The sequence below is a fragment of the Leptodactylus fuscus genome, chromosome 10, assembly GCF_031893055.1.
Source record: "Leptodactylus fuscus isolate aLepFus1 chromosome 10, aLepFus1.hap2, whole genome shotgun sequence".
Lineage (NCBI taxonomy): Eukaryota > Metazoa > Chordata > Amphibia > Anura > Leptodactylidae > Leptodactylus > Leptodactylus fuscus.
Window position 1 is genome coordinate 17,008,339 of NC_134274.1, and position 27,520 is coordinate 17,035,858.

The 27,520-nt window shown below is 40.5% G+C and overlaps 1 protein-coding gene across 1 annotated transcript; it reads right to left on the minus strand.

The window, feature by feature from the left end:
• Positions 1-411: 411 nt before the first annotated feature.
• Positions 412-27,287, minus strand: LOC142183465 (alpha-2-macroglobulin-like protein 1). The gene is made up of 35 exons (XM_075258565.1): positions 27,135-27,287; positions 25,488-25,671; positions 22,915-23,086; positions 22,096-22,148; positions 20,886-20,906; positions 19,473-19,626; positions 19,299-19,383; positions 17,996-18,119; positions 17,446-17,563; positions 15,419-15,525; positions 15,155-15,322; positions 14,836-15,063; positions 14,655-14,721; positions 13,997-14,142; positions 13,262-13,411; positions 12,491-12,652; positions 11,271-11,370; positions 10,206-10,404; positions 9,191-9,416; positions 8,762-8,888; positions 7,615-7,736; positions 7,440-7,500; positions 7,256-7,339; positions 6,798-6,974; positions 6,362-6,443; positions 6,105-6,261; positions 5,693-5,767; positions 4,933-5,095; positions 3,871-4,076; positions 3,525-3,740; positions 3,212-3,336; positions 2,032-2,122; positions 1,516-1,584; positions 928-1,030; positions 412-480 (listed from the first exon to the last, which is right to left on the minus strand). Exons 1-35 carry the CDS (start codon positions 27,200-27,202, stop codon positions 437-439), a joined length of 4,434 nt encoding a protein of 1,477 aa, XP_075114666.1. The 5' UTR covers positions 27,203-27,287; the 3' UTR covers positions 412-436.
• Positions 27,288-27,520: the final 233 nt, after the last annotated feature.

Consider the following 27,520-nt stretch of genomic DNA (forward strand, 5'->3'; position numbering starts at 1 on the left):
ATCATAAGATGTATCATTTTATTATCATCAGCACATCAAACACCATTTATGGTTTCTCTCTATAGACTCAGTTGATATTTGAGGTTGGGATTTTTTGAGGTGGAATCCTTATCTTCTTTTAAAACCTAAAGAAAATAAGATAAGATGGTGTTTAACACCAAGATTTGTTCCTCCTTTCCAAAATAAAGTCTTTTACATGGGTTAAAGTGGTCTCCGACTCATCGATGTTTTTAATACTGATGATCTATCCAGTATCGGATCATGGGATTCTGACACCCAACCCCACACCGATCACCTGTTCCCGTCAACCTTTGCAATTGGGCATTATATGAAGTCAGAAGCAGAAGGTGCCATCTGTTTAATAGAACTGTACTATGGGCCCCACCGTCTGCTTCTAGCATTCAATAAAGAGTGATTTTACCAAAAAGCCAATGTCTTACCATGTACAGGGTGAGTTGTATTCTGCAATGGCATATTCCTCTGAAACAGAAGAATTTTGTCAATTATTTGTACAGGTTCATTTTTTCAGGATTATCTCAGGAGTGATCAGTGGTATGCACATAAATCATAAGGCCACCAGACAACAATAATGGACCCTACTCTTTAAATAGACCACTATGGTGAGCTGACTGCGCCTGGATCTGTAGAGTAAAGCCCCAAGTACACGCAATTGCAGATAAAAGTACGGGCCCATGCATTTCAATGGGACTATACACATCCATAGTTGTGTGTCCATGCCGCATTCAAGAGTCGGGAGCAGGCCCTATACCTGACCACATTAGTGGTGTGGCTTATTCAATAAAATGGATGGGTCAATGAAGACCGTGGATGACACCTGGATATGAATCCTCAATTTAGTTGTGTATCAACCCTCTGTGATACATACTGTATACCACTCAGAGTGATGACATCACCAGACACACTTACCTTTCTCATAGTAATCATAGATCTTTACAGCTGCTGGTTTCAGGTTCATTACAGGAAATTCCTGCTCAACTACTAGAGCAAAACTGGTGACCGTGCGTCCGAGCTATAGATTATATGAAATATGGCAAAAGAAGAAATAAGGCAGAAAGTGAAATAGTGATAAAAGACAATTATATGTTCTTATGGTGATGGAAGTTATGATTTAGGGCCTTGCATTTGTTGTATTATTAGATGTGAAACTTATGGGTCCGTAAAAATGTAAGCCCAAGATTCAGGGGCCGTGAGGTCAACATGGGTTTTTTGGGTGGGATCCAAAGGAATATGTATAAGGGCCCCTTCACACGACGTAAGCGCTCGGCTCATTCCGAGCCGTACACGCGAGCGCTTCTAAACACTTCCCATTCACTTCAATGGGAGCGCTTGTAAAGCCGGCTTTACGCGCGCTCCCATTGAAGTGAATGGGAAGTGTTTAGAAGCGCTTGCGTGTATGGCTCGGAATGAGCCGAGCGTTTATGTCGTGTGAAGGGGCCCTAAGAAAATCAGTCTTGATACAATGACCAATGTTATAAACATAGAAATAGATCAGACCTCATCCATGTAGAGTGTTAAAGTGTCATCCTCTTCTTCTGACCGCTGAATCACCTTATATGCCTTTAGCTACGAAAACATAAAAGATAAAAAATATAAATAAAAATTATACAAATGAAACTCATCAATGAACGTTTAGTCTGAATTACAACTTGGACTGCTCACTTTGACCAATACTATGAAAACAAACATATGGAAAATGTCAATTATTGGTTTTGTGTTATTTGATCATTTTCCAGGAAATTATTTGAAGGGTGTCCATAAATGGCCAAAACATATCTTTGCCGAGGATTTACATATTAAGAGAACAATAATAGGATTAGATGGTATAATGAGTTATCAAGAAAGATGTAGCCATGCTGCCGTCATCAGAGAGATGTCCAAAAGTGAAGGTCCAAGTACCAAGACCACCAACAATAACTTCTTCTGATGTGTTTAATAACCAATAAATCTTTGTAATTTGCATGTTATATGTGAGGACACAGTGAAGCCATATATGAGATATACAGTACTCACCTGTTCGATTGAGCTTTTCACTGGGAAAAAACCTGACAGCATCTTCACCTCAATAAGAGCCATGTTTGATTTCTGTCTTGATCCGGTATAACTATTAAAAGCAAATAAGAAACAATGACGATTGTATAATAAGGGTTTGCTTATTGTTATTACAGAATTCTGTCTAGTCTCTTTAGCTTGTGTACACTCGCTGCAGACTAATGTCGCAATATTACTCTAGGTTCACACCTGCGCTTGGGTATCCATTCTTAGGCTCGAAAAATGTAAACCCAATCCGCTTAAAAAGCGGTTACCCATTATAGACTATAACAGGTCCGCTGGGTTTCCGCTTACATAGTTACATAGTAGATGAGGTTGGATGAGGACATCAGTCCATCAAGTCCAACCTATTGTAAGACTTTTCTCTCTGCATTGATCAAGCAAATTTAGGGACAGAATCCCCAAATGGAATCCAAGCCATTAGTTGCACTGATACTCCATAATAAAGTACAGTGCAAACTAGGACAATAGTATTTAACAACCTGCATTTACTTACAGTGTAACATAGCCACAGCTCATTGTATACACGCTTTAGTTTCTCAAATCCCCAGCATATCCTAAATGTGCAATGTATCTGGTATACCATTCCATGATGAAGTGACCTGAGCAGTCTCGCAAGCTTGCCTTGTACCATTTTTTTTTTATTTCAGGTATCATACCTATTATTTTCTCCCTCTTATTTAGAACAATAATGCATGTCCCAATAAATGGACTTTGTGGAAAAAGATATTACGTAATTTGCAACTTTCCAATTCTCCTTGCGTATTGCTCTATCATGGGTTCTGACTGCTGGGACCCTTGTTGATTGCTAGAATGAAGGACTTGCAGATTTCGATGGGACACCACTGCACCTTCTGAATTTTCTTCCACCATTTCACCCTAATCCAGGCACTATGCAGGTTATGCTGCTTATCCCCATTCACTCTGGTCATAGTATTGCACCTCACCTAGACAGTAGAGGCACTTCGCAGAACAAATACCAAGAGTTTCTCAGTTCCTTTATTTTGCAATACTTGCAGTAGACATTCACAGATCGGAAAGTGATGACACGTCCTAGGGTAAGTCGAATATAAGAACTCTTCTAGGAGTTGGGACACAAACCCTATATTGGATTATTGTGGAGTTACTTATTCATACTCACGCTACAAAAATGTTGATTTGTAGCCTTTTCCGAAGACCTCTAGTGCATTGAATTGTTCTTACATCCAGTCGGATCATGAAGGTAGCCTCGTTCCTCTGGGATGGGACATTATATCTTAGTAGTGCCTGCAAAATAAGAAGCTTAGTTAGATTACCAAGATACTAGAAAGCTACTGTTAGGGTCATACCACCCCCCCCTGCCCCAGTTGCACGGGCTGAACCAATGTAGAATGGCTTCATAGTGAACATCTAAATTACAACTAGTAGAATGGTTGTAGACATTATGAGCAAGTGAGCTGACTATTCTCACCGACCTGTACAAAGACACAACTACTTCCACTCGATGTTACAGTATATTCTCCAGGGATTTCTGGCAGTGTTGTTCTCTGAAGCAAAAGTCGGTTGTCCTTGTTCACATTAAACTGTTCCTGAAAACCTTGGGTGGAAGTCACTGTCACAGTTGCACCTCCTTTGTTACTGAACGTGGCCTCTGCATATAAAGCCATGGCTTGAAGTGCCACAATAGTGTCCTAATGAGAAGGAAAGATTGGAAACACTCAGCGTTAACATTAACATTGGATTGCCTATGTAATATACTGCTGCAGGGTCAAGCTATATGCAGTATAAATACCAATTTTAATAGAATATCAAAGACTTTACCTGAGTGGAAGAGAAGCCTCCAAATGCATTTTGTTGCTTGCTCAACCAATTTACAATCTGTGCTGCGTGGAATAAATTTTTTGTAGGTGCTGAGAGCAGAGCCAGTAACACATAAGATGTCAGTTCGACATCCGTAGAGGACGCCCGATGCCAGAATGGCTCATCCGATGTGGTTTGGGGTTTTGGTTGCCAATACAGTTGCCCATCTTTACCATTGATCATCGTAATAAAAACACAGTAAGGATAAGTGAGAAACAAATATAACAGGTTGCAGTTTTTGCTCACTGGTAGAGATGAGCGAGTAGTATTCGATCGAGTAGGTATTCGATCGAATACTACGATATTCAAAATACTCGTACTCGATCGAGTACCACTCGCTATTCGAATTGAAAAGTTCGATGCAGAACCAGCATTGATTGGCTGAATGCTATACAGTCGGCCGATCAACGCTGGTTCTTCTCCTACCTTTAGAAGTCTTCTCTGTGCAGCGTCCCTGTGGCGTCTTCCAGCTCTGAATTCACTCTGCCAGGCATCGGGCCTGGGCAGAGCCGACTGCGCATGTCCGCTTGTATTGCAGGCCCGATGCCTGGCAAGTGAATTCAGAGCTGGAAGATGCCACGGGGACGCTGCACGGAGAAGACTTCTCGGAGGATCCAGCCCGACCCTCACTCGTGGACTTGGTAAGTATAATTTGATCGAATGTTGCCTACCCTTGAAACGAGCATTTTCCCCCCACAGACTATAATAGGATTCGATTCGAGTAGTCGAATATTGAGGGGCTACTCGAAACGAATCTCGAATCTCGAACATTTTACTGTTCGCTCATCTCTACTCACTGGCCATATAAAGCACAACGTATTTTCTGCTGCTTTTTCCCTCTGCATTTCTACAACATGTGGCCTCAGTCTAAAGAAGTTGCAATTTTTTTCTAGCAAGGTTAGAAAACTTAAGATAAGATTTAATTGGTTGTAATAAAAGACAGATAATACTATAAGATCTGTCGTGTTCATTACGTTTCACATCCACATTGTTGTAATGATCTATCAGTGTTACAACGTTTACCCTTTTTCACAGCTTTCTGCTCCAGTCTATCCAATAAGATCCTTCTGTAATCCGTGTCTCCGTATAACGTGAAGGCGTAGGCCAGCAATGCTTGGGTGTACATATTATTAATAGTCAAAGCAAGCTGTTGTAGGCAAAGAACTGAATCTCTTACAAGAGGGTCCTGGAAAGCAAAACGTCTCTATTAGAGCTTTGTGGATACATTCACAGTTCTTTTCCGTAGATTTCCAATCATCTAACCTCTCAAAATACTGGTATATGGTATTTTTCCCCTCCTTGGGCTCGCTTTTGGGGTCAATAGTACCTAAATGTTCCTGTTTGAATCAGTGATATACCCTTTTTATACAATGTTTGTGATATAACCTTACCATACCAGTCTTTCACTCTAAACCTCTGATGTGCTGGCTCTTGAGGGCAATTGCCACTTTTTGTCTTTTTCTACTTTTTTCAGTACGAATCTCAAAAAGTTCTCAAGTATTCCCATTCTGCACTGGTGGTCCATTTGAAACAAAGTAAGGTGTCCGCTATTTTACAATAGATTTGCACATTTCTCTCTATTAGCGTGCTCAGATTTTTCATAGGGGGGCTCTAAATCTTAGGATCCAAAAAGACAGGGGGCTGTGGGAAACTTCCGGTTTAACCACCTTATAACGCTACCTGTATATTTTACACTAATGTTGCATAGGATATAAATATAGACTACTTAGAACAGAAATTTAATCTGTATATCAAATGAAATTATAAACTGGTGACTACTTACTTGTGGAGATTTACCTGCCTCCAACAGTGCTATTGTTACATATGCAGAAAGGGACACATCATCTTCAACACCCCCCTGTAAGATAAATAGAATAAAATTCATGGACGTATTAATCATTGGAGACTTATTTTCATTTGATTTTTAGGAAACTTCATAAATTTGTCCTCGGCTACAGCAAGCAATGTAAACGCTTCAAGGACTCTCTTCTCTGATGCTTGCAGAATGTTGGCACGTAAGGCAATGGAGAACTGGATGAAGTATTATATGCCAAATTTTTGCCAAAGAAAGGAATGAATTGAGGCTTCTACTAACCCATTAACTTGGGGCCCATTTTATTCTTTGGTTTTCTCTTCATTATATCTATTACTATGCCCTAGATCATTCATACCACAAACCACACAATTGATTGTACCTTCATGGAAGACTGGAACAGCTTGCCCACATTACGGAAGCAGCCAGTATAGTATCGGTTTCTTATTAACCAAGTATAGGAAAGGCTGAGCTGATCTTCATCAATAGTGATATAAGGTCGGGACATACTGAATGACTTCACCACAAATGCAGTCAGCCTAAAAAAAATGGTAGATGAAGGTAAGGGTATATGTAACTTTTTGCATAGATACCCATTAAGCTTGACCAATTTATATGTAAGTATCTTAGAATACTCACCACGTGTTTCCTTCAGAGTCACTTGTACCATATGCACTGTAAGAGCCATCATTACGTTTGTATTTCAATTGTCTCTGGTACCCTGGAGAACAGCAAGAAATTTTTAAAAGTTGTGTGCACTTTATTTATCAACTAAACTCAGGATTATATGTCATCATCCATAACTGCTTCTGGATAGATGGATGTGTTCTCCGTGCCCTATTTATTTGGTCTACTATAGTATGGTACCATAAGATGAGATGAGATCCAGTAGTCTTGAATTTGATTGACAGATGCCAATGGGAGAATACTATTTGGACATGAAAATGGAATTACATGGGAAAGTGGCTACAATCATGTTACTAGGCATGTTGTATCTGGAACACAACTCTCAAGTTGATTTGTCACTGAACTTGAACCGGTGAAAGAAATGAAAGAAATATTTATGATGACTTACCATTCTTCATGAAGTTAGTTGCCTTACTCTGAACTTCATCAGTCAACTGGTTAGTCTTCTCCAGATATTTCAGAACAAAAATATTTGGAGCAAAACGAATCATGTTTTGTTCACCACAGCCAGAAGGCATGGAAAGGAGGTGGTCCAAGTGCTCAAGAGTTGTGCCCATCATATCTCCTATAGTAAAAAGAAGCAACAGTGTACAAAATGTGTTTAACCAACAGAAAATCTGATTTATAGAACAATGAAATGAGTAAATTAGAAAATGTGTTTTTCCATTTTAAGGATGAAATAGAAGACACAGTTTATTTTTAAAGGGGAAGTACATAAAAATGATTAAAACTAATAAATTAAGAAATTTCTGAATGTGGAATTACGAAAAAAAAAAAATTACTGTGCAAATCGTCCAAGCTTAGTTAAGGTAAATTAAAGATGCATAAGTGATAATCTTTCCTTACCCACAACAGTCAAATAAGCTCTCTCAGAATCTTTTAAAATATTTAAGGGTAACTTCAGGGACATTGTTTCGGTTTTTGAATGTTCTAAAGAACAAAGATATAAAATGAAAGCCAAAGTTTCAGTATGTTTGATAATAAATGAACCTCACCTTTAATAATACGTAATAATGGTGCTACTGCTTACCTTGTCCTTCTTGGATACAGATCATAGAGTTGTGAGACTTCTCCACCAACACCCCACCTGGCTAAAGATCCAAAGTAAGAGTAATGGATGAATGTGTAATATACAAACAATTCAGTCTGATAGTGGATCACTTATATTGTATTTGCTTCAATGTACAGTATATGAGGTCACTGACCTTAACAATGAGTGGCTTTATTACTGTATCAATGTTGCCCTCTCTGGGCACAAGGGGCACTTCATTATTACACAAATCTAGAGATCTCACAGCCTCTGTCCTCACAGTGATGTTCACCTTCCCTAGAAAAGGGTATACAAAACATATAACATAATCATGAAATCCTTCAGTAATATGTTGTCCACAATAAAATGAGACTTCCTGTTTTGTAGAGATCACTTTTCCTGTTTATACTGTGAGAAGGATCAGCATTTATCTTATTAGTGTTATGACATTGACAATAATTAAGAAAAATAGTTCAACTACTCGCTACTATCCTTCCCCATATAGTAACTTTTTGCACATTATACAGACATTTTATGTTTTTGTTTAATTATATCTAGAGTCCTCTTCTTAAGCAGATCTCTCAAATATGGCTGTCTAAGATACCCCTATGCCCTAAAAGGTCACATAGACAGGACCAGGGTTCTCTTTAATAGACCACAGATAATATTTTTACCCCATAGACCGACAGATTATTTAAAACATTGAAAGGTTTATGGAACTAAAACACTGAAGGGATAAACTTACTGCATTTTTAGAATTCTGTCCATTGGACAAAGTTCATCTTTTGCTTTGCTTTTTGGCAGAATTTTGTATGTTTTTGTTTCTTATCATAATACAACAATAAATGGATCCTACTGATTTCTATGTTGCTTCGCACTGGTGTTATTGTTTCCATTTTTGCAGATATAAAAAGTCTGACTAATAACTTAGAAATGAATTGATTTCTTACAAACTTTATCTATTTTTCCTACATGTGAACACATAATAAAGTGTGACCAATGTCTTAAGTTTTGCTTATACGACCAATAAACTGGCCAGAGACATTCGATTTTGGATGGCTGTAATGTTACAATCTAATGAATGATGAGATTGTTTGTATATCAAACATCGTATATCATACTGCAGCTGTAAGCCGGTCCCCAATCCATCAAATACCTCATTTATATAATTATTTATTAACAATATCTATTTCTAATTTATCTTTGGGGTTGATGGTTGATGATCTGAAAAAATTCATGAAAGCTCACATCATTTACAAAAAATAAAAAAGTGATAAAAAGCAATAAAGTTTTTGATTTTAGGACAGAGTTTTATATGTCACCTAGTTGGGCAGCTTTGACGTTCCATTGAAATGTTTTACTCTCATCTGCGCATAAACAGCTGCTGTACTGACATTCGGGGCAGGCCTCCAGTTCTAGCTCAAGGGAAGGAAGCAACATTATCTGAACCTGTCCAAAAAACAGAGGTCAGTGAGTAGCAATTTCTTAAATATAGAGATGATCACATGATCCAGTTTCTTGGTGGTTGGTGGACTTGGTGGTCTTGGTTGGTCATAAAAAGTATCAAGCAGGAAATAAAATAAAGAAAGTTCTGCATCTTCAGCACAATTCGGCTGAAGATGCAGTCACTTCTGCGCCAATTTTCTACATATGTTTGAAAAATATGTCCTTACTTCTCTTTACTATGGCCACCGTCAGTCGAAATGTAATGTGTACTGAAATATGTAGATAGTTTATGATGATCTTATTACCTTTATACATTGCTTCAAGTAATTAAATACAGATGCTTTCAGAGCAAGTGTTTCTCCCCGGACCACAGAGTATGGCAAGGCAAGATCCACAAAGAATGGTTGGAAAACTCTCAGGGGTACCGAGGGTGAAAGGCCAAACCCATTTGGTCCTATACAGACAGCTCCTGCTACCCAATCTGTGATGGTGTCTGGAGCCAAGTGATCCAGTTTGGCCTTACCAGAGTTACTGAAAAATACAAAGTAAAGGGTTAGTTAATTACTTTTACTATATCAACTAGTACGGTGGCCTCGTAACCCAAAACAATAAACATCAGCCTGGAACATTGAAGGGGTGCAAATATTTCCATTTTAGTTTTTTTCTTGGTTATGGCTGGTACAAAATACTTACCGTATTTTGCCATGACATGTTGGAATTTTTGAAAAAAATAACTAGTTTTCCTTAGAGTTCTAGAGAGCGGCTATATTAACAATTTTTGAATCAACCAATGAGATAAAAAACAACATCCCCAAATTTGTTTGTCTTCCAGAATATTAAGGCCCTCTTTTATTAGGGGCCTATTTTTGTGCTATTTTTGGTCTAGGAGATTTTCGGTATTCTTACAGAGAAACCCAACCCTTATTAAGCTGCTCTCCTACTTCAGTCAGTCTGTTTGTTTACATAGAGTCCATTTCCATATCCAGCTCACACACAATCTATGGAGAGGGGAGGGGGAGGCTGTTAATTGCTGTATTGCCTCATTTTGTGCAGTGGTAGAGTCTTGTCTTGAACTTAGCAGTGTTACAAGGGTTCCCTCACTCACAAAGTAGCAGAATGTAGCAGCTGCATCTATTAGTATGTCATTCTCCTCCCTTCTCCATAGACTAGTATGTAAAAAGTCATTCTGTCTGATAAGTGCAGAAGGAAGCATATTTCTTATATTCATCCATACTATTAATTAATAGAAAACTGTGTTATCATTGACAATAAGCTTTACATTTGGCTTTTGCTACTTTGCATTTTAAGTCAGTGACTTACCCAATAGGTGTCAGCTCCCATATCCAAGTTTCTGGGAAATACTTTCTAACAACTCCAATTCTTCCAAGGGAATTTGGAATTTCATTGCCAAGTGTAGTAGGGACTGCAACTGGTAAACCAGGTCCTAAACCACCAACTCCAGCAGCTCCAAAAGCAGGTGGTACACCACCAACTCCAAAAGCAGGTGGTACACCACCAACTCCACCAGTTGCAAGTCCAACTCCTGCAGGAAAAGGTGCCATGCCTACACCTCCTTCAATAAGAAGAAAAAGACAAACATTATTTCTACAGTCAAAGCATAATAGACAACTATAAAGAAAAACGTGTCCATTTTATAAAGCAAATCTTACTATAAGAACTGCAATGAATATCCTATACACATAAACATTACCACGACCAATATGTTCTATGACGAACATGTCCATATTTTTCAATTTCTTTAAAGGGTTAATGGGTTTCCTATGAAGAGGTTTTTCCAGGACTTGGTGACCTATCCTTAGGATAAGTCATCAATTGAAGATGTGTGGGAGTCCTGGGTGTCGGCTGTTTGAAGTGGAGGTAACACTTTTGAAGCCCTGATTCCCCTTCACAGGCCATGTGACATCATGTCCATCAGTCACATGGCTTGGTGACACCTCAATCCCGTTTAAGTGAATGGACTGAGCTGTGATACCAAGCACAGCCACTGTATAAATGTACGACACTGTACTGGTTAGTATATAAGAGGCTGCGACACTCATGATCAAACAGTTGGCCAGAGCCAAGGGCCCGGATGTTGGACCTTTGCTGATCTTTAAATGATGACCTATCCAAAGGACAGATCATCAATTCATAAGTCCTTGGAAACCCCTTTCATTTAACATTTCTAAGGATTGGGCTGTATATGGAGACTGTTGAAGCACTACTGATTCATTTTAACCATTAAATGACAACTTCATTCACAATATGCCATCCATCACAATATGTCATGCATGCATTCCATCAGACTATAAATGTGGCTCAATACTTCGATTAGTACTACAAGTGTCTCAGCATATAGAACTAGCTCAGGGCTAAATGGGTTACCTGGAACTAGTATTCCTGGTCCAGCGTCTACCGGTATGGAATGAGGACAATGCATAGGTTTTTTAACTTCAGCACTTGTGATGATTCTTAATTGTATGTCCTGCATTTGAAAGTATTACAGGTTAAGAAACAACACCCCTATCCAAAAAAAAAAAAACAAGGGAGGGGAATGGAACCAAATGCATTTACTGTGTTGTGTACAGCCAAGAAATGGAATAGCCATAAGGTGAGTTATATGTCCTCTTATAGAAGGTATATAGTAATACACATTTCAAATAATGTATAAAATAGTTAAAGGGGCGTCCCTACAGATAAATACCTAAAAAGTGTGATTAACATTTCTAGAACCCTCACCTATTGGTTTGTGGGTCTGATTTTTTGCATGCTAGGCTTTACTTTTATTTATTCTATTGTGCCAAATATTTGCAATGTAGACCCCCTGGCTTAAGTCAGTGATTGTGTCTATACTTCCCAGGGCCTTGTCCTTCTTGGATCGACCCCCTCCTATGGTTACACGTGAGGTCATATTTTCATGTCCAGGGGGACTACATAAAAGGTACCAGCAGACAGAGATGAGAAGAGCTGGAACTTGATCAAGGGGGTATCTTCTAATATTAAGAATATAAAGCTATGTTGTCTTCCGTTGTTTCCATCAGGAGTTATCTAAATCAACTGCCTGCTAGGGTTTATAAGAGAAAAACTCCCCTATATCCTCTATACAATATGTATAGTGCTGTGCAAATGTTTGAGGCAGGTGTGGGAAAAATGCCGCAAAGCAAGAATGCTTTCAGAAAGGGTTAATAGTTTATATTTGTCAATTAACAAAATTAAGTGAATGAGAAAGAGAGAAATCTAAATTCGATCAATATTTGGTGTGACCTTTGCCTCTGCCTTCCATCAGTTCTTCTCAGTACTTGCATACAGTTCTTGAAGGAACTCAGCAGGGAGGTTGTTCCCGCCATCTTGAAGTAACCACAGATCTTTGGCGGATGTAGGCTTGTTCTAATCCTTCTATCTCTTCATGTCATCCCAGACAAACCGGATGATGTTGAGATCAGGGCTCTGTGGGGGTCGTATCATCACTTCCAGGACTCCTCGTCCCAAAAACAAAGGTCACACCAAATATTGATGGGATTTACATGTTACTGGAAATTTATAAAATGTAAAACATTGTGTCATTCTTCTATGATTGCTTCATACTATAAAATGAAATAAAATACCACAAATAGTTTATGTATTTCCTCCTGTCTAGGAAAATACATAAAAGGGTTCGCATGATATGCCCCAGCTGGACCATTTTCACATGGAACGAGCTCGGAATCCATTGGCATTCCAATTCCAAATAGGTGGGTCGACCATGGATCCTGGAAAAGATTGTAGACCTAAAAAATACCATAGACATTAAAGTGTTAAATTAAAAGAACAGAAATTAAAATTAAACATTTTTGTAACTATAAATAACTAAAAATTTTGTAGTTTTAAAGATTTCTTTAACTGTCTTAGTGGTAAAAGTCTTTTGTCTTCATCGTTTGCCAATGGCTATGACCAGGAATGAAAAAACTTTCTAATTTCTGAAACTCAGCCATGACCTCCTTTTTATGGTGAACAGAGATATCATGGTTGAGTTTATAAGGCTCAGTTCACATCTGCACTTGGTTTCCGTTTGGGGATTCCATTCCCCATTGGGCTTGACAAATGTTGATTTGATTTTATGTGCATTTTCAGGTGGAAAATCCTGCGGGCCCCATTATAGTCTGTGGGTCCGCAGGCTTCGTGGGTAACTGCTTTTTAAGCAGATTGGGTTTCTGTTTTTGGGGTCCCCAAGTGGACTTAAAGAACGGAGACAGAGCGTTGGTGTCAACCTAGCGTAAGAAATGCCAGACCACATAAAATTTTTGCATTCATGGTCATATCAGTTTTCCCACTAGTGTCCCTTTATACTATCCCGTGTTTATCACATTTTATCCATTTTTTATTGAAAAAAAACTCACTGATTCAACAGTCAACTCATTTTCTGGTTTCATCAGTATCACACTCTTATCCACAACCCTCATGCCACAGAGAGATCCAGGAGTGGCCTGAACCTCAAGAGACACATCCGATCCAGGAGTGACCATTCCTGACGAGAATTCTACCGTTACCTAGGCAAAAATATAATAAAAAAAATCCAGTATTACATAAAGTTTTTGATGGCTAAAATTTACACATTTTCAGAATATTTCAATTCAAAAAGTTCAAAAAAATATTCAAATTTCTACTTTCAAGTATATAATCTTTATCAATCACTGCTTAGAATAAAAGAACCCCTGTGATATCAGATCACCACAGTTGTGGTTTTTTTTTTGGTTTTTTTTTTTACCTTTTATCACCACGAGAAGCTGCCATGTGGCCACCTATCATACTGTTACTGGATGCCCATTCAAATAAAGGGTGACCATCTAATATGTACCCTTGCTGCCTCTTGCAATGATTCTCTTTGTATTGATGGAGGTTCCAAGCAGGTGACCCTTCTCTGTCATGTTAATTTGCCCTAATGTCTAGAAAGCAAAATCTCCTCGAGGGGTGCCACACATGATGGCACAATAAGTGTTTCCTTCCAGATAAAAAGTGTCTTAAAGGGGTTGTCCGACTCTTTTTTTTTAATGTGTAATAGGTCTTCCAAAGGGGTTATCAAGATTAAAAAAAAAAAAAAAAAAAAAAATCTCAGTAAAATCTTTTTCGCTTACCTTATTCTTAAAACATCTCATCATCTTGATTTCTAAGTTGTCAGCAACCAACTCTCCACTTGGTAGAAAAATATACGCTAATACATAAATGGATGGAGATTCAATAAGATTTAATGAAAAATTAAGGGAAAGCTCTCCTTGTAAATCTGTAAGAAAATAAGAAACTGCTGTAACAAAATGTATTCTTGATAATATTTGGATGATCAATATAAGTTGATTCTATAAGAGAAACAAAATTGGGAAGATTTAGCAAAGTTTTTGCACCAGCTTTCTGGCTTTAAAAAGCTGCCCCAAAAATTTGCAACTTTTTGCAGTTTCACGTTGTCCTTTGTACTTATCTGAAAAGTGGGAATGGCTTTACGGGAGGAGAGTGGCCTTGCATGGCCCAACAATTTACTAGAATTTTGGCAAAAATTGTAGCAAATATGTAGCTTCTAAATGGCATAAAATTGGGTTTCTGGTGCAAGAAGGGCAAGGAATGTGGCTAGTTTATTAAGAAGCATTACCCACTTAAAAAATTTGGTGCTTTAAGATTAGTGTAGATGAGATCAAGACTGACAAATAAAACTCCGTTTTTACTAAATCTTTCCCAATGTGTTAAATATAATGGTTTTAGAATTTTTGAAAATTTCATTGATACATAGGTAAGTATTCTCACCTTTATCAGATGTCTGTACTACTATTTTCTGTGAATCAGATAACTCTACGTGGCCATTGGACGTTACCTATATAGAAAGTAATACGTATCAATAGCTCCATATTTAACAGGTAGCCAAATACCCAAACTCAAATTTAGCAATTCAAATACAAAAACAAAAGAAAGTGAGTTGTGTACTTACCAGATAATATAACTCCAGAACTTTAGTATCCTCCTCTAGTGCTGAACGTCTTATAATATATTGTACATTGACTTCTTGCTTTGAACCACATGAATGGTCCTTCCCTAAAGATTTTAGATTTAAGAAGCTATTACTAGAAGAATAAAAGGGATACACCATTAAATGAGCATCTTCTGGGACCCACAACATAAACGGTCGTCTCGGTTCGGGATCCTTTTTTGCTGAAGCCTGTGAATATAAAAGACAATACGTATAGTGGCAAATCACGGAATACGTATCAGACCCCAGGATTGGTCCTAATTGTATCATAGATATATACCCTTAGCGTAAATGTTTGTGTCCAATTGGCTGTAGTTTGTAAGACGAAAGAAGCTTGGCCATTGTCATCTGTCACCAAAGTCTCCTTTATGCTCGTAGCACCACCTTCACAGGTGACATACACCTCCTGTCCTGGGACCGGCTTCTTTTTGGAATCAGTCACTTCTAACTACAATAGATAAATTTAGAATAGAACCCCACACATTGGAAAAAACAAAACTTCTATTGTGAAGGTTCAGCACATCCAATCGACTACGATACTTACAGTCACAGAGTAAGGCAGGCCAGGCTTGTAAGAAGTCTTTGGATCCAAAAATGATACAGTGTTGCTAGAAACTATGCTGGTTTCACTGTTTGCAGAAAGCTCGACCCCTATATGGAAATGGTTCATCCAAAGCAAATCAATAAAAGCGTAGACATAAGTGACTGTAGTTACAAGACCAATAGCGAGATCACTTTGTCAATAAGTAACTTATGTTCTACAATTTTCTACACTTAATGTTGTAACTGGAGTTAAAACCAAAACATGGATTTTGCTTTGTCATATTGGAGTTTGGGTTAAGACCCTAGGCATGTAGACATTTACGGCTCCGTACGAGCTCCAAGTTGTATGGAGTCATAACAGGGCATCAATGGAGGAAGTCCATAGGACTATATCAAATCAAATAAAATCAAATAGGTTTTATTGGCACGTCCAAATGGATATTTGGCATTGCCAAAGCTAGTAAAGTGTGTGTGGGGGTGTTGGAGTCGAGGGGGGAGTATGGGGGTGGAGGGGTGGGGTGGGTGATTTGGGGTATAACAGTCCATGGAGTCTCATCTTCCTCTTAGTTGGTGACAGCTGTATGGGGTGGGGGGTGATTTGAGTAGAGTTTTGTGGTTTATTGCATTGTTTTTAGTCCATAATATCATGATCCATGGTCCATACATAATAGTATTTATAGTTACTCCTGAAATCTTGTAATTCTCAAAACAATGGGTAGCCTGACATAGGATATCACTTTTTGATTCAATGTTGAAAAATGCTACTGCTATCTTGTGAAACACATACCTGTCCAGCCAAGAAGAAAAGTAATGAAGGGAACATCTGTTTTTTTGGAATGTTAAAGGGTTTGACTGCATTTAAGCTTTGTATGACCTATCAGTAGAATAGGCCATAAGTACCTGATCGTTGGGTTCCGAAAGCCAGCCAACCAGCCAGCCAGACACCATTACTACAATTCACCTCCCATTGAATTTAGTGTAAACTCAGCTACAGCGATAGTGCCCGGACACCATACAGGGTCAGAGATTCTGCTTCCAACCGTGTATAGTGTACAGGCTGGATGGTGGAAGCAACTCTGTACAGCTGTCCAGTCCTGGGCCTCCACCGACTAGGTATTTATGGCCTAGCCTGAAAATAGGTTATAAATAGCTTAGCTGCGGACAACCCCTTTAACAGATTTGGCCTTTGAATGCTAACATTTCATGTGTCCTGATCACATAGCTGCTCAGAAAAAGACAATCTTTCATGAACTTGCCGACCATACAAATCAAGAAAAGATTAAAAAAAACAATAAAAGTCTACGGGTAAAATATTATATAGCATAGTGTTATGAGAACCATGACTTCTCTCCACCAAAACCACATTAACTGTAAGCCCGTAGCTGGTCTTCACTTGTGACTTTCCCAGTTTTCCTTGGGCTCTCATTGACCCGCTGCTCTATTTCTTGGTTTCTCAGTCCCTTTCTTCCCTCCATTACCCTCAGGAATACTTATAACTTCTCATATCATAAAGTAGGAGGCATCTCTTAGCTGTCAGGTCCCCAAAGGATTGCTAAGCTTCCTAGTTATACACATGCAGGTGCACAAGAGGCAGGATAGCGTAAACTTCAACATCATTACACCATCATTATATTCTTGGAACATAGTCAGCGCCGGACCTCCCATGAGGCGACCTGAGGCGACCGCTTTAGGCGGCGCTATGCCGAGCCCCCCAGAGGGGGGGGGGGCGGCATTTTTGCTGACCTAAGCCAGTCCGGGACAAGCTGTCCTGGACTGGCTTAGCGTCACCGTCTCGGCAGCCCGGCATGGGAAGTGAGCGGTGGATTGGGGAGGCCCTGTGGATGCAGCGTTGCGCCGTCCGCTCCACCCAGCCCCCTTCACTCCGCCCCTTCCCTCCGCTCCACCCCGTCCCCTCCACTCTGCCCCTCCTCCCGGGGGGGGGGTTGCGGCTTTCTGTCGTAGGCCTCAGGCGGCATAAAAGCTAGGTTCACTCCTGACCATAGTTATCTCATCTTATGGAGATCTCACCTGTCCCTTCTTCTGTGATAGTGACCACTCCTTCGAGTCTCATGTTTCTATCCACATCACTTGTTAACTGAAAAGTGGAAGATCTTATAGTGTTTGTGGAGCAACCTTGCTGATCCAACTAAAGAAGACATAGTGGTTATTTATAGGATGAAACTACTCATATAACAAGACCATATATACAAAAAATAAGTATTTAAAAGGACAAAGGACAAAGTCATTACATAGATATTAAAAATGCATTCAGATAAATCTAGATGACTATAATATCCAGGAACCAGGCTGGAACCCCCAGGACGTCATTTAAGATTATTCCCTGGACCACCCCTTTAAGACATTTTACAGAATTAGATAATTTTTCAGTTTATTAGAAGGATTTGAGAATATATGCAAAGGTGGACGTAAAATTTAATAGAATAATTATTACCGATATAAAGCATCACCAGAAAATTTCACTGGCTACCAAATATAACATTTTCTCTTTATGTTTATGCTTCCACAATTTCTACAGAAATAAGGTCGGACTTGCTTTACCGGACGCCACAGATCTCACCTTTCCATCAAAGTTAGCACAGGTTCCAGAGGGCCTTGAAGACCCAATCTGGTAGGGTAGATCAACACCTTTGGGACACAAACTGCCCTTATAAGTGCCCCGAACTGGTTTACCAAATGTGTACCTGGAAGACAGAGTAAACAGCAAGAAACACTTGTTTAACAGAGTATAAGGGATCGTCTGGCAGGACAAAGTTTTCACATAAATGGGCAGAAAAGGTCTAGTAGAAGACAATTCTTTTGTTAATGTAGATTGTGAGCCCCATATAGGGATCACAGTGTACATTTTTTCCACTATCAGTATGTCTTTGTAGAATGGGAGGAAAGCCACGCAAACACAGGGAGAACATACAAACTCCATGCAGATGTTGTTCCTGGCGGGATTCGAACCCAGGACTCCAGCGCTGCAAGGGCAACCACTGAGTCACCGTGTTGCTCCCTAGTAGAAGACAATTATATTCAATACTGACTTTTATTATATTCAATACTGACTTTCCAGATAAAAGAGCCTATTTTATTTTAACAGACCAGGAAGGAGCGGGAAGAGACGGGGAGCAGACAGGTAAGTACCAATTCTTACCACTTGTTCTATGCTTGTAGGCCAACTTGGCCTGTTGCCTGCAAGTTGAAGAGTGGTAGAGAATCTTACAGATTTATAAATGCCCAAAAACTGTAGATATTTACTAAGCTATATGTGGTTTCATTTGTACCAAAATACAGCACATTCCATGTGCCAAATTTATTAATGTTGGTCCTGGATAACATTGGTCATTTATTAATGTTGGTAATTGAAGATCCGGTGGGTTGGACCCCTGTTGATCAGCTGCTTGTAGTAGTAGCAGTGCTGTCTTGGTGCAGCATCCAATTCTCAGGCCATGTGACATCACCTTCATTTGTCACATGGTCTGATGGTAATACAGCTACTTTATAAATGAATGGGGCTCTGGTATGTAGATATTGAAGAGGCCACGCCTGAATGTTGAACAGCTGAGGCCCCGGACGTTAGACCCTTGATGATCTTTAATTGTTGGCCTTTCTCTACGGATAGGTCCCCAATTATAAACCTGGAAGACCCTTTAATCAAAGGCCTGTCTAAGTAAAATGCACTAAATTTATTAGGAGGGGTACTTTTTTAACAAAAATTTGGTGCATTTCAGACTGTGCTTGCAGCAGAAATTGAAACCTATGCCTTGTATGAGTGCAGAGCACAAAATGTAGTAAATTTGTCACTTTCCAGAAGACCCCAAGTTCCTGCTAAATCCCTCCTCTTCATTGACTCAAATTCCCACAATGTGATCCCTTACTTGCCGCAGGTCTTTACTGAAAAAGACTGAGATGTTTTTAGAATACTATTTGGGAGCTCAAGGATGACTTCAAATCTTGGCAGCACTAGACCGGAAAGATAGAAAATGTGTTAGTACATAAGCCTAATGATGGAGAAAAATAATCTGTTCCGATGACCTTATAATGCTCCTCACCATATTCTTCCACAGCAAAAATATGGATCTTATTTTTTACCCGAATGGAATATAACCCAAGCTTGGGCTCAGGGGAAAGAGGGTAAAATAGATCAGCCATTCCCTGGGTAAGACTGACGTTCAAAAACTGGCCAACCCTGTTTCTTCCTGGATCCTATGAAGAGAAGAGAGGAATACAAATGTAGGTGTTACATTGTTAAAACACTACCTTAATGCATGGTGCATTGGAGGAGGGCCTTCAGGCCTAGGAGATCTGCTGTTGAAGCTCACGTAGGATGGGTGACGTCATGACAGTAGGAGAATCAACTCTAACTGGGAGCAGGAGGTGGTGGGGAGTCTGTATGGCCTTCAACGAATGGGGCTGTGGTTGGCGTTTAGTGCACTGAAGGCCCGCCCCTAGTGCACTAACTGCCTCATTTACATAAGAATTCTAAGTTCTTTTTTCCTGATCTACAAAAGAGACAGATATAATAAATCTACGTAGTTTATCACTGTAATGTGTTCCTTAACACAGTGATAACAGTGAAGCATGCTGGAGGGAGGTGATAGACTCGCTTTAAAACGACCATTATTACACCTTTTTGCTACCACCATAACCCTTGGATCACACTATGGTTGTCTTACCATTAAGAACACTAGAAACGTAATGGACGCCATTATAGGTTGATAGGTTCTGTCAGGATTGATGGGGATTAGAGATGAGCGAACAGTAAAATGTTCGAGGTTCGATATTCGTTTCGAGTAGCCCCTCAATATTCGACTACTCAAATCGAATCCTATTATAGTCTATGGGGGGAAAATGCTCATTTCAGGGGTAGGCAACATTCGATCAAATTGTACTTACCAAGTCCACGAGTGAGGGTCAGGCTGGATCCTCTGAGAAGTCTTCTCCGTGCAGCGTTCCCGCAGCATCTTCCGGCTCTGAATTCACTCTGCCAGGCATCGGGCCTGGGCAGAGCCGACTGCGCATGTCCGCTCTACAAGCGGGCATGCGCAGTCGGCTCTGCCCAGGCCCGATGCCTGGCAGAGTGAATTCAGAGCCGGAAGACGCCGCGGGGAAGCTGCACGGAGAAGACTTCTAAAGGTAGGAGAAGAACCAGCGTTGATTGGCCGACTGTAAAGCATTCGGCCAATCAATGCTGGTTCTGCATCGAACTTTTACATTCGAATAGTGAGTGGTACTCGATCGAGTACGAGTATTTCGAATACCGTAGTATTTGATCGAACACCTACTCGATCGAGTACTACTCGCTCATCTCTAATGGGGATCCATTCAATAACCTTCTATGGCTCCATTAAGAACAGAAGCCATGACAGTGGTGACCTTTTCCAATGAATGATCCATACACTTATTCTATAAAGGTGAATGTATTTCAGACAGCTACAAAGGTATTAGTTGGTGATTTTTATTACCTGTATTTCTACAAGTGGAAGCTGAAAAAAAAAAAAAAAATAGTGTTAACAATACAAAAATACTTGATTTTCCATTATGAAATACACTAGGGAGATTTACTAAGCTAAATGAGCCAAAAAAATGGTCTACATGATGTTCGCCACCTTTACTATGTTGTTTTATGTGTCCTTACAGGAAAGGAATGTAGCTTGCCTAAATGTTGGTGCAATAACATACTACAGAACGGAATCAAAAACTGATTTGGCAAATTTTTGGTGCATGGAAAGCCAACTAATGGGTCTCATCGTATCTCGTCTCACTATCTCATACACATACACTCTCAAGGATTGAGTCATATCTTTCCCAACATCTGCAGTTGGAGAGGAGTGCCATTGTCTCTTGAAGGACAAGGACATTGTTTCTCGAAGATGTTTTTTTTTCCGGTACTCATACAGATCTCATTCAATCCTTGAGGTTCAGGATGAAATTGTTTGGATAGAACAGGACGTGACATTATTATACTCTGGGGTCTCTTCAGACAAAAGAGTATAATACTTGTAGGCCGATGGGGGTATATAAAAAAATAAAAATAAAATAAATGATTCCTTTATTTACTCGCCTTCTCTCACCTCATTCAAACCTCCTTTTGGTGTCTGGCAATCTATGTCTTCCTCCTCCAGGAACGTGACATCACTGAAGAGCACCAGAGCATGACATCATGACACACATCATGCCCATGTCACAGCTGAGGCCCAATCATAGGCCTCATTGGTGACCCTGGGAACATGATGTCAGAGAAGAGCACCAGAGCACGAGGAGAAGGAAGACACAGTTTTCTGGACACCGCAAGAAGGCCCAAAAGAGGTGAGGGAAGGCGAGCATAAATGCCCAACACTAGGATCTTGAAACAGTGAGAGTGCTAGGAGTTGACCTCCATGGATCTGATATTGAGGCCCCCAAACTCATTTAACCCCTTAAATGTCACTGTTAGTCCAGCTGAGTACTAGATGAACACAATGGTAACCACTTGCTTCCATACTACCCAACCAACGTAGCAAAGACTCCTTCAGAAGCATTAAAATTCCCAAAGTATTATTGGTATTATTTTGTTCCTATAATCCCGTTATGACCTACGTAGTAGACCTTGGCACTAACACTGTAGCACAGGAAAGCTATAACAATGAGAAAAATGGACAAAATACAAGTTGCTAGTGCCATGTTGTGTCTTACCTCCATTTCTTTTGGTTGGAAATTTCCATCAATCGACACAATACGAAATTTAACTGCAAAAAACATAACAAATATAAGGGGCATGCCATGTTTTAGGTATGTTATTTTCTAGCTAAAGTAGTCTGTACTTTCCAATATATGTATAGGGAACATAAAAGCCACATGAGACGAATATATATTTTAGGAGACGCGGACATGGACCATCAGAGGAAGTGATTTGAAGGACCACCATCCATCTATACAGAACATGTACATGTCCACGCTTTAGTTTATCATACTCCTGGTTATCATTGTGAACACCAGATAAATCATCTATGAAATCTAATAGGTTATTTGTGAATGATCCCATAAGAAATAGACTCGAGTAACAAGAGACTGGCCCCGAAGTCACCTCTAATCAGGATGTCTTCCGCTAGATCTCCATAGTATAAGAGCTTGGGCTCACAATATAGTAATGTACTGGCTAGAGATGAGCGAGTAGTATTCAATCGAATACCTCATTGCCATAGGAATGCGTGTAAGTGGATGAATACCAAGGGGTTCAGCGCATCGAATCTTGGTGTTCGGCCGCTTACACGCATTCCTATGGCAGCAAGGTATTCGATCGATAACTACTCGCTCATCTCTAGTACTGGCCAGTCTGAACTGACATGTATACCGTTATTTTCCTCATTATACACACCGGACATATCATTAGTCAAACTGTTTGGCCAGTCTGATCCTTTATTTGACATGGGAGTTTATTTGATAAAAATATAACCCAAATAGAAAGTTGTATTTCATGTACTGGCTTTAACGCTTCTTATACCCCAAATTTACCAGTTTGGCCAGGCTTATATAAAGGTTTGTCTGTCTGGATCAAAATTTCAGCACGCGGGTCCATTTTTTTCTTAATGTCAATACTTCTGCTTTCATGGATCAACTCATCAGCCGTCTGAATGGAAAGGAACAGTCTGCCGGACTGGAGAAAGATGTCCAATTCATTGGGAACCTGTAACGTAATGAAACAGTGCAAACACTTAAGTATAATGTATATAGGTATAAGTATATGCTCAGACTACAATATACCGGCTTTTGGGTAGAGACAATTTTGAGAAAGGGAGGCATACACCCCTCTCCGTCCCATTGTGAATTCAGCCTGACCGCAGCCAGACTTAATGTAGGCACTAGAGATGAGCGAACAGTAAAATGTTCGAGATTTGATATTCGTTTTGAGTAGCCCCTCAATATTCAACTTCTCGAATCGAATATCGAACCCTATTATAGTCTATGGGGGGAAAATGCTCGTTTCAGGGGTAGGCAACGTTCGATCAAATTATACTTACCAAGTCCAGGAGTGAGGATCGGGCTGGATCCTCTGAGAAGTCTTCTCCGTGCAGCTTCCCCGCGGCATCTTCCGGCTCTGAATTCACTCTGCCAGGCATCGGGCCCGCACTACAAGTGGGCATGCGCAGTCAGCTCTGCCCAGGCCCGATGCCTGGCAGAGTGAATTCAGAGCCAGAAGATGCCGCGGGGAAGCTGCACGGAGAAGACTTCTAAAGGTAGGAGAAGAACCAGCGTTGATTAGCTGACTGTATAGCATTCGGCCAATCAATGCTGGTTCTGCATCAAACTTTTCCATTCGAATAGCGAGTGGTACTCGATCGAGTACGAGTATTTCAAATACCGTAGTATTCGATCTAATACCTATTTGATCGAATACTACTCGCTCATCTCTAGTAGACACGTCACTTGGTGGATGGACGAATAAACCCTTGAATTTCTCCATTGCGCCCATAGAAGTGAATAGGAGCATTATCCACCAAGTGACATGGATCAGGATCCATGGAGGGTCTATGGGTGGATATACCATTGGTTCAACCTGTGTACCTGCACAAAGGGCCAGTAGGTCAGGGGGCCCGATCACCTTAACAGCAGCTTATTTGCTAATGAACTTCATGGTTAACTATTAATAGAGGATTGCAACTGAGATGTCAGGTCATGCTCTATGCTGAGATATTGGAAAACAAGGGACCCATAACTGTTCTTGCACAGAGTTTTACAGTAGTCTGTGTCTGTCCTTGGTGTTGCTAGATGAATGGAGATTCACATTATATAGGGTACATGAGATTTTTTGTGTAAACCCAAATAATCCTACTAATATTATAAATGTGAAAGTTTGTGTGATTGGATGTTTGTGTGTTTGGATGTTTGGATGTTTGTTCCGCTATCACACCGCAATGGGTGAACAGATCTGACTGAAATTTTGCACATACCTACAATGGCACCTGGAAAAGAAGATAGGCGCCTCACCATCACCGTATATATTGCCCAGTTTGCAGACCGTGAGCACCGAATTTATGGTCTGTCTGGGCTGAAGGACCTGATCTGACGTCACCAAGTCAGGCGTGGGCCTCCAATTGGACCACGTAACTGCGGGGGTGGAGCTATAGACCTACAACCAGGCTGCACATTCACAGGAAAAAAATAGCGGTGTTCATGCTGGCAGCTGGGAGCCACACATGCCAGTAGCCGTGAGCAGCTGATGCCGGCAACCGGAATCCGCACATGCCGACATCGCTGGAGGCCTATGTGTGACATGCACCGGCGGTGAGTCCGCCCAGGGTTCAGAAGGGGTAGAGGGAACTCCCGTAGCCCACCGTCTACCTGTGCCGTGTGACGTCCGTGGACACAGCAGCTGCGCTGCACGCTCTGCCAGTCCCATGCACCACTGTAACCTCGGTGCACCGGGGAGCCCGGGGGGGCTGTGGTCACAGCCTCAGGTACAGAGGCAGTGGGTAGAGAGGGTAAAAACAGGGCACATGATTGGGGGTGGATTTTTGTAGGGGGAGAAAAGGGGGCACAGGGTGGGGTGGAAAGGGGGCCCAGGGCCATGAGTTAGGAAGGGAGAACAGAGCAAGGGAATGTTGGAGCGAGTAGGGAAAAAAAGTGGGGGGCCAGGGGGAGAGGAAGGCAAGGGGGCCAGTGGAGCGCAAGGTGGTAACCCATGGGCGCACTTCTGTTAGAAGGGCCCACTGTGGCCACAAGGCAATGGCGGGTGGACTAGGGCGGCACTGCAGGTGGGGCACGCGGGGGGGGGGGGGGCGCGGACGAAGTCATGGATAATGCTAGTATTCTGATAGACCTAATACTGATATAACAGTCAACCACCAAGGCATATATAAATCCATATACAGCATGGTGGCTCAGTGGTTAGCACTTGGGTACTGGGTTCAAATCTGACCACGGGCAACATCTGCATGGTGTTTGCATGGGTTTCCTATGAGTACCCATTGGCACCCCATATATAATGTCCTTATATTTATTACAAATATTTGTCATTCATTGATCAATGTAAGATTGTACTATATGTATTTAAGATAACACTAGAGATATATAAAATGATTACGTACCTGGACTGACATACAGGAGAATGATGACTTCTCCTGGTAGAGCCTGGTTAACAAAGGTGTGGTCTTCTTCCCTATGGTTAGCGTGATCATTATGTTGCAATCTCCTTGTATGTTTTCTAAATGCAGACACACACGATTTGGAAGGTTCGAGTGCATTGTGTTGGGAAATATAACAGCATAGCGTCTACAAGGTATAAAGTGGAAAAATATAAGGAATAAGCTATATGAAATGAATCATCCTGCTGTGAAGATTGACTGTACTTGTAATATATTCACTTGTAATGTACATTTCCAATCGAGCACATGGATCTACCAAGTGTCTCTGATAGGATAACACCCCATCATTACCATCGATGACAATATTACTAGAGATGAGCGAACAGTGAAATATTCAAGATTCGATATTCGTTTCGAGTAGAGCCTCAATATTCAACTACTCGATCCAATATCGTATCCCATTATAGTCTATGGGAAAAAATGCTCATTTCAGGGGAAACCACTATTAAACTAAAGGATAGTCACCAGGTCCCCGAGTAGCAGGAGGAGAGTGTTTAGGAGGAGCACTGTACGTGCGCTTTCACTGCACAGCGCTTGCAGTTGCGCTGATAAAAAGTAAGCTCCCTCGTAACCGCAAGCTGCCAGCTCTCCCAACTAGCAAAGACGAGCCTGTGGCAAATCAACACTAGTTCTGCAGCAGGCTCGTCCTTGCTAGTTAGGAGAGCTGGCAGCTTGATGTTACAAGGGAGCTTACTTTTTCTCATAGGAATGAATTGACCAGCGTTGATTGGCCAGTGTACAGCATTTGGCTAATCAACTCTGATCCTGCCGGAGGCTCGTCTGTGAGGAGGCGGTGTCTAAAATCAGACCACAATGGAGACTGCTGTGGTCCGATCTTAGACTTCGCCTCCTCACAGAAGAGCCTCTGGCAGGACCAGCGTTGATTGGCCAAATGCTGTACACTGGCTAATCAACGCTGGTCAATTCAATCCTATGAGAAAAAGTAAGCTCCCTCGTAACAGCAATCTGCCAGCTCTCCTGACTAGCAAGGACGAGCCTGCTGTAGAACCAGCATTGATTGGCCGAATGCTATACACTGTGTACTATTTAGTGTGAATAGCAGCAGTAGTATTCAATATAGTACGAATATTTCGAATACCTACTCTATCAAAAACTACTCGCTCAACTCTAAGTATTACATATCTGTAATATTAACCAAAACCTTGACAAGGGTAACATTATTTCACAACACTGTTCAATGACTTTTTCCTTCTTTGCTTATGTTTCTGTCTTTTATAGTAACATAATAACCAGTACACATATTACAACAAAATATACCAAAATGGGAGGTTGTAAAAGTCCCTCAAGGAGGTGGTAGGAGAGAGAGAGGAGGATTTCCCCAAAATACCAAGAACTAATAACGCCTGGACTAAGGCTGATTCTGACACAGTCAATGGATAAGGTCTTCTGCTCCTCCATAGATCAACCCCATGACCAACCAAAGGTCCCCCCTTACCCAGCACACCCCTGATCAAATACTCTACAATGGGGACATCTCAGATATTACAGCAACATTGAGGCAGATAAAGAATAAAACAATCGCAACAAAGATCAAACAAATACATTGGAAACATTTCTGACAACACTCACAGTTTTGTGTCTACATTGGAGCCCAATTGTAGAAATATCAGAACCATGTAAAGGAACATAGGCAGCATAATGTCGGGACAGACTGACCGTCCGTATGTCTAACTGATATTAACTACATAGCAAACTGAGCACAAGCTGTTATACCCTCCGAGGAAGAGGCGACAACTGCAGAATAAATATTTACTGAGTCAAGGTCTGCTTTAAATAAAGTCGAAAAAAAAAGATTCAATGTAACGTAATTGGTATTATTTTATTATTATTATAGCAATAATAATATGATGATATTCATTTATATATTCATTATCACAATCTGATATATCCTCTGCAGAGTAAATATTTACTGAGTTCTGAGTCTGTTCAAGTAAAGGATAAAAAAATAATTTAAT

Bases quoted from the DNA above. Each gene is read 5' to 3' on its own strand.
- LOC142183465 (XM_075258565.1), bottom strand. From the start codon at position 27,202: ATGCTGCCTATGTTCCTTTACATGGTTCTGATATTTCTACAATTGGGC. The intron at 19,384-19,472 runs GTGAGGAGCATT...TTTCCGGTCTAG, and splicing joins TTTTGCTGTGGAAGAATATG to TGCTGCCAAGATTTGAAGTC. The intron at 15,064-15,154 runs GTATATATCTAT...TTATATTCACAG, and splicing joins CACAAACATTTACGCTAAGG to GCTTCAGCAAAAAAGGATCC.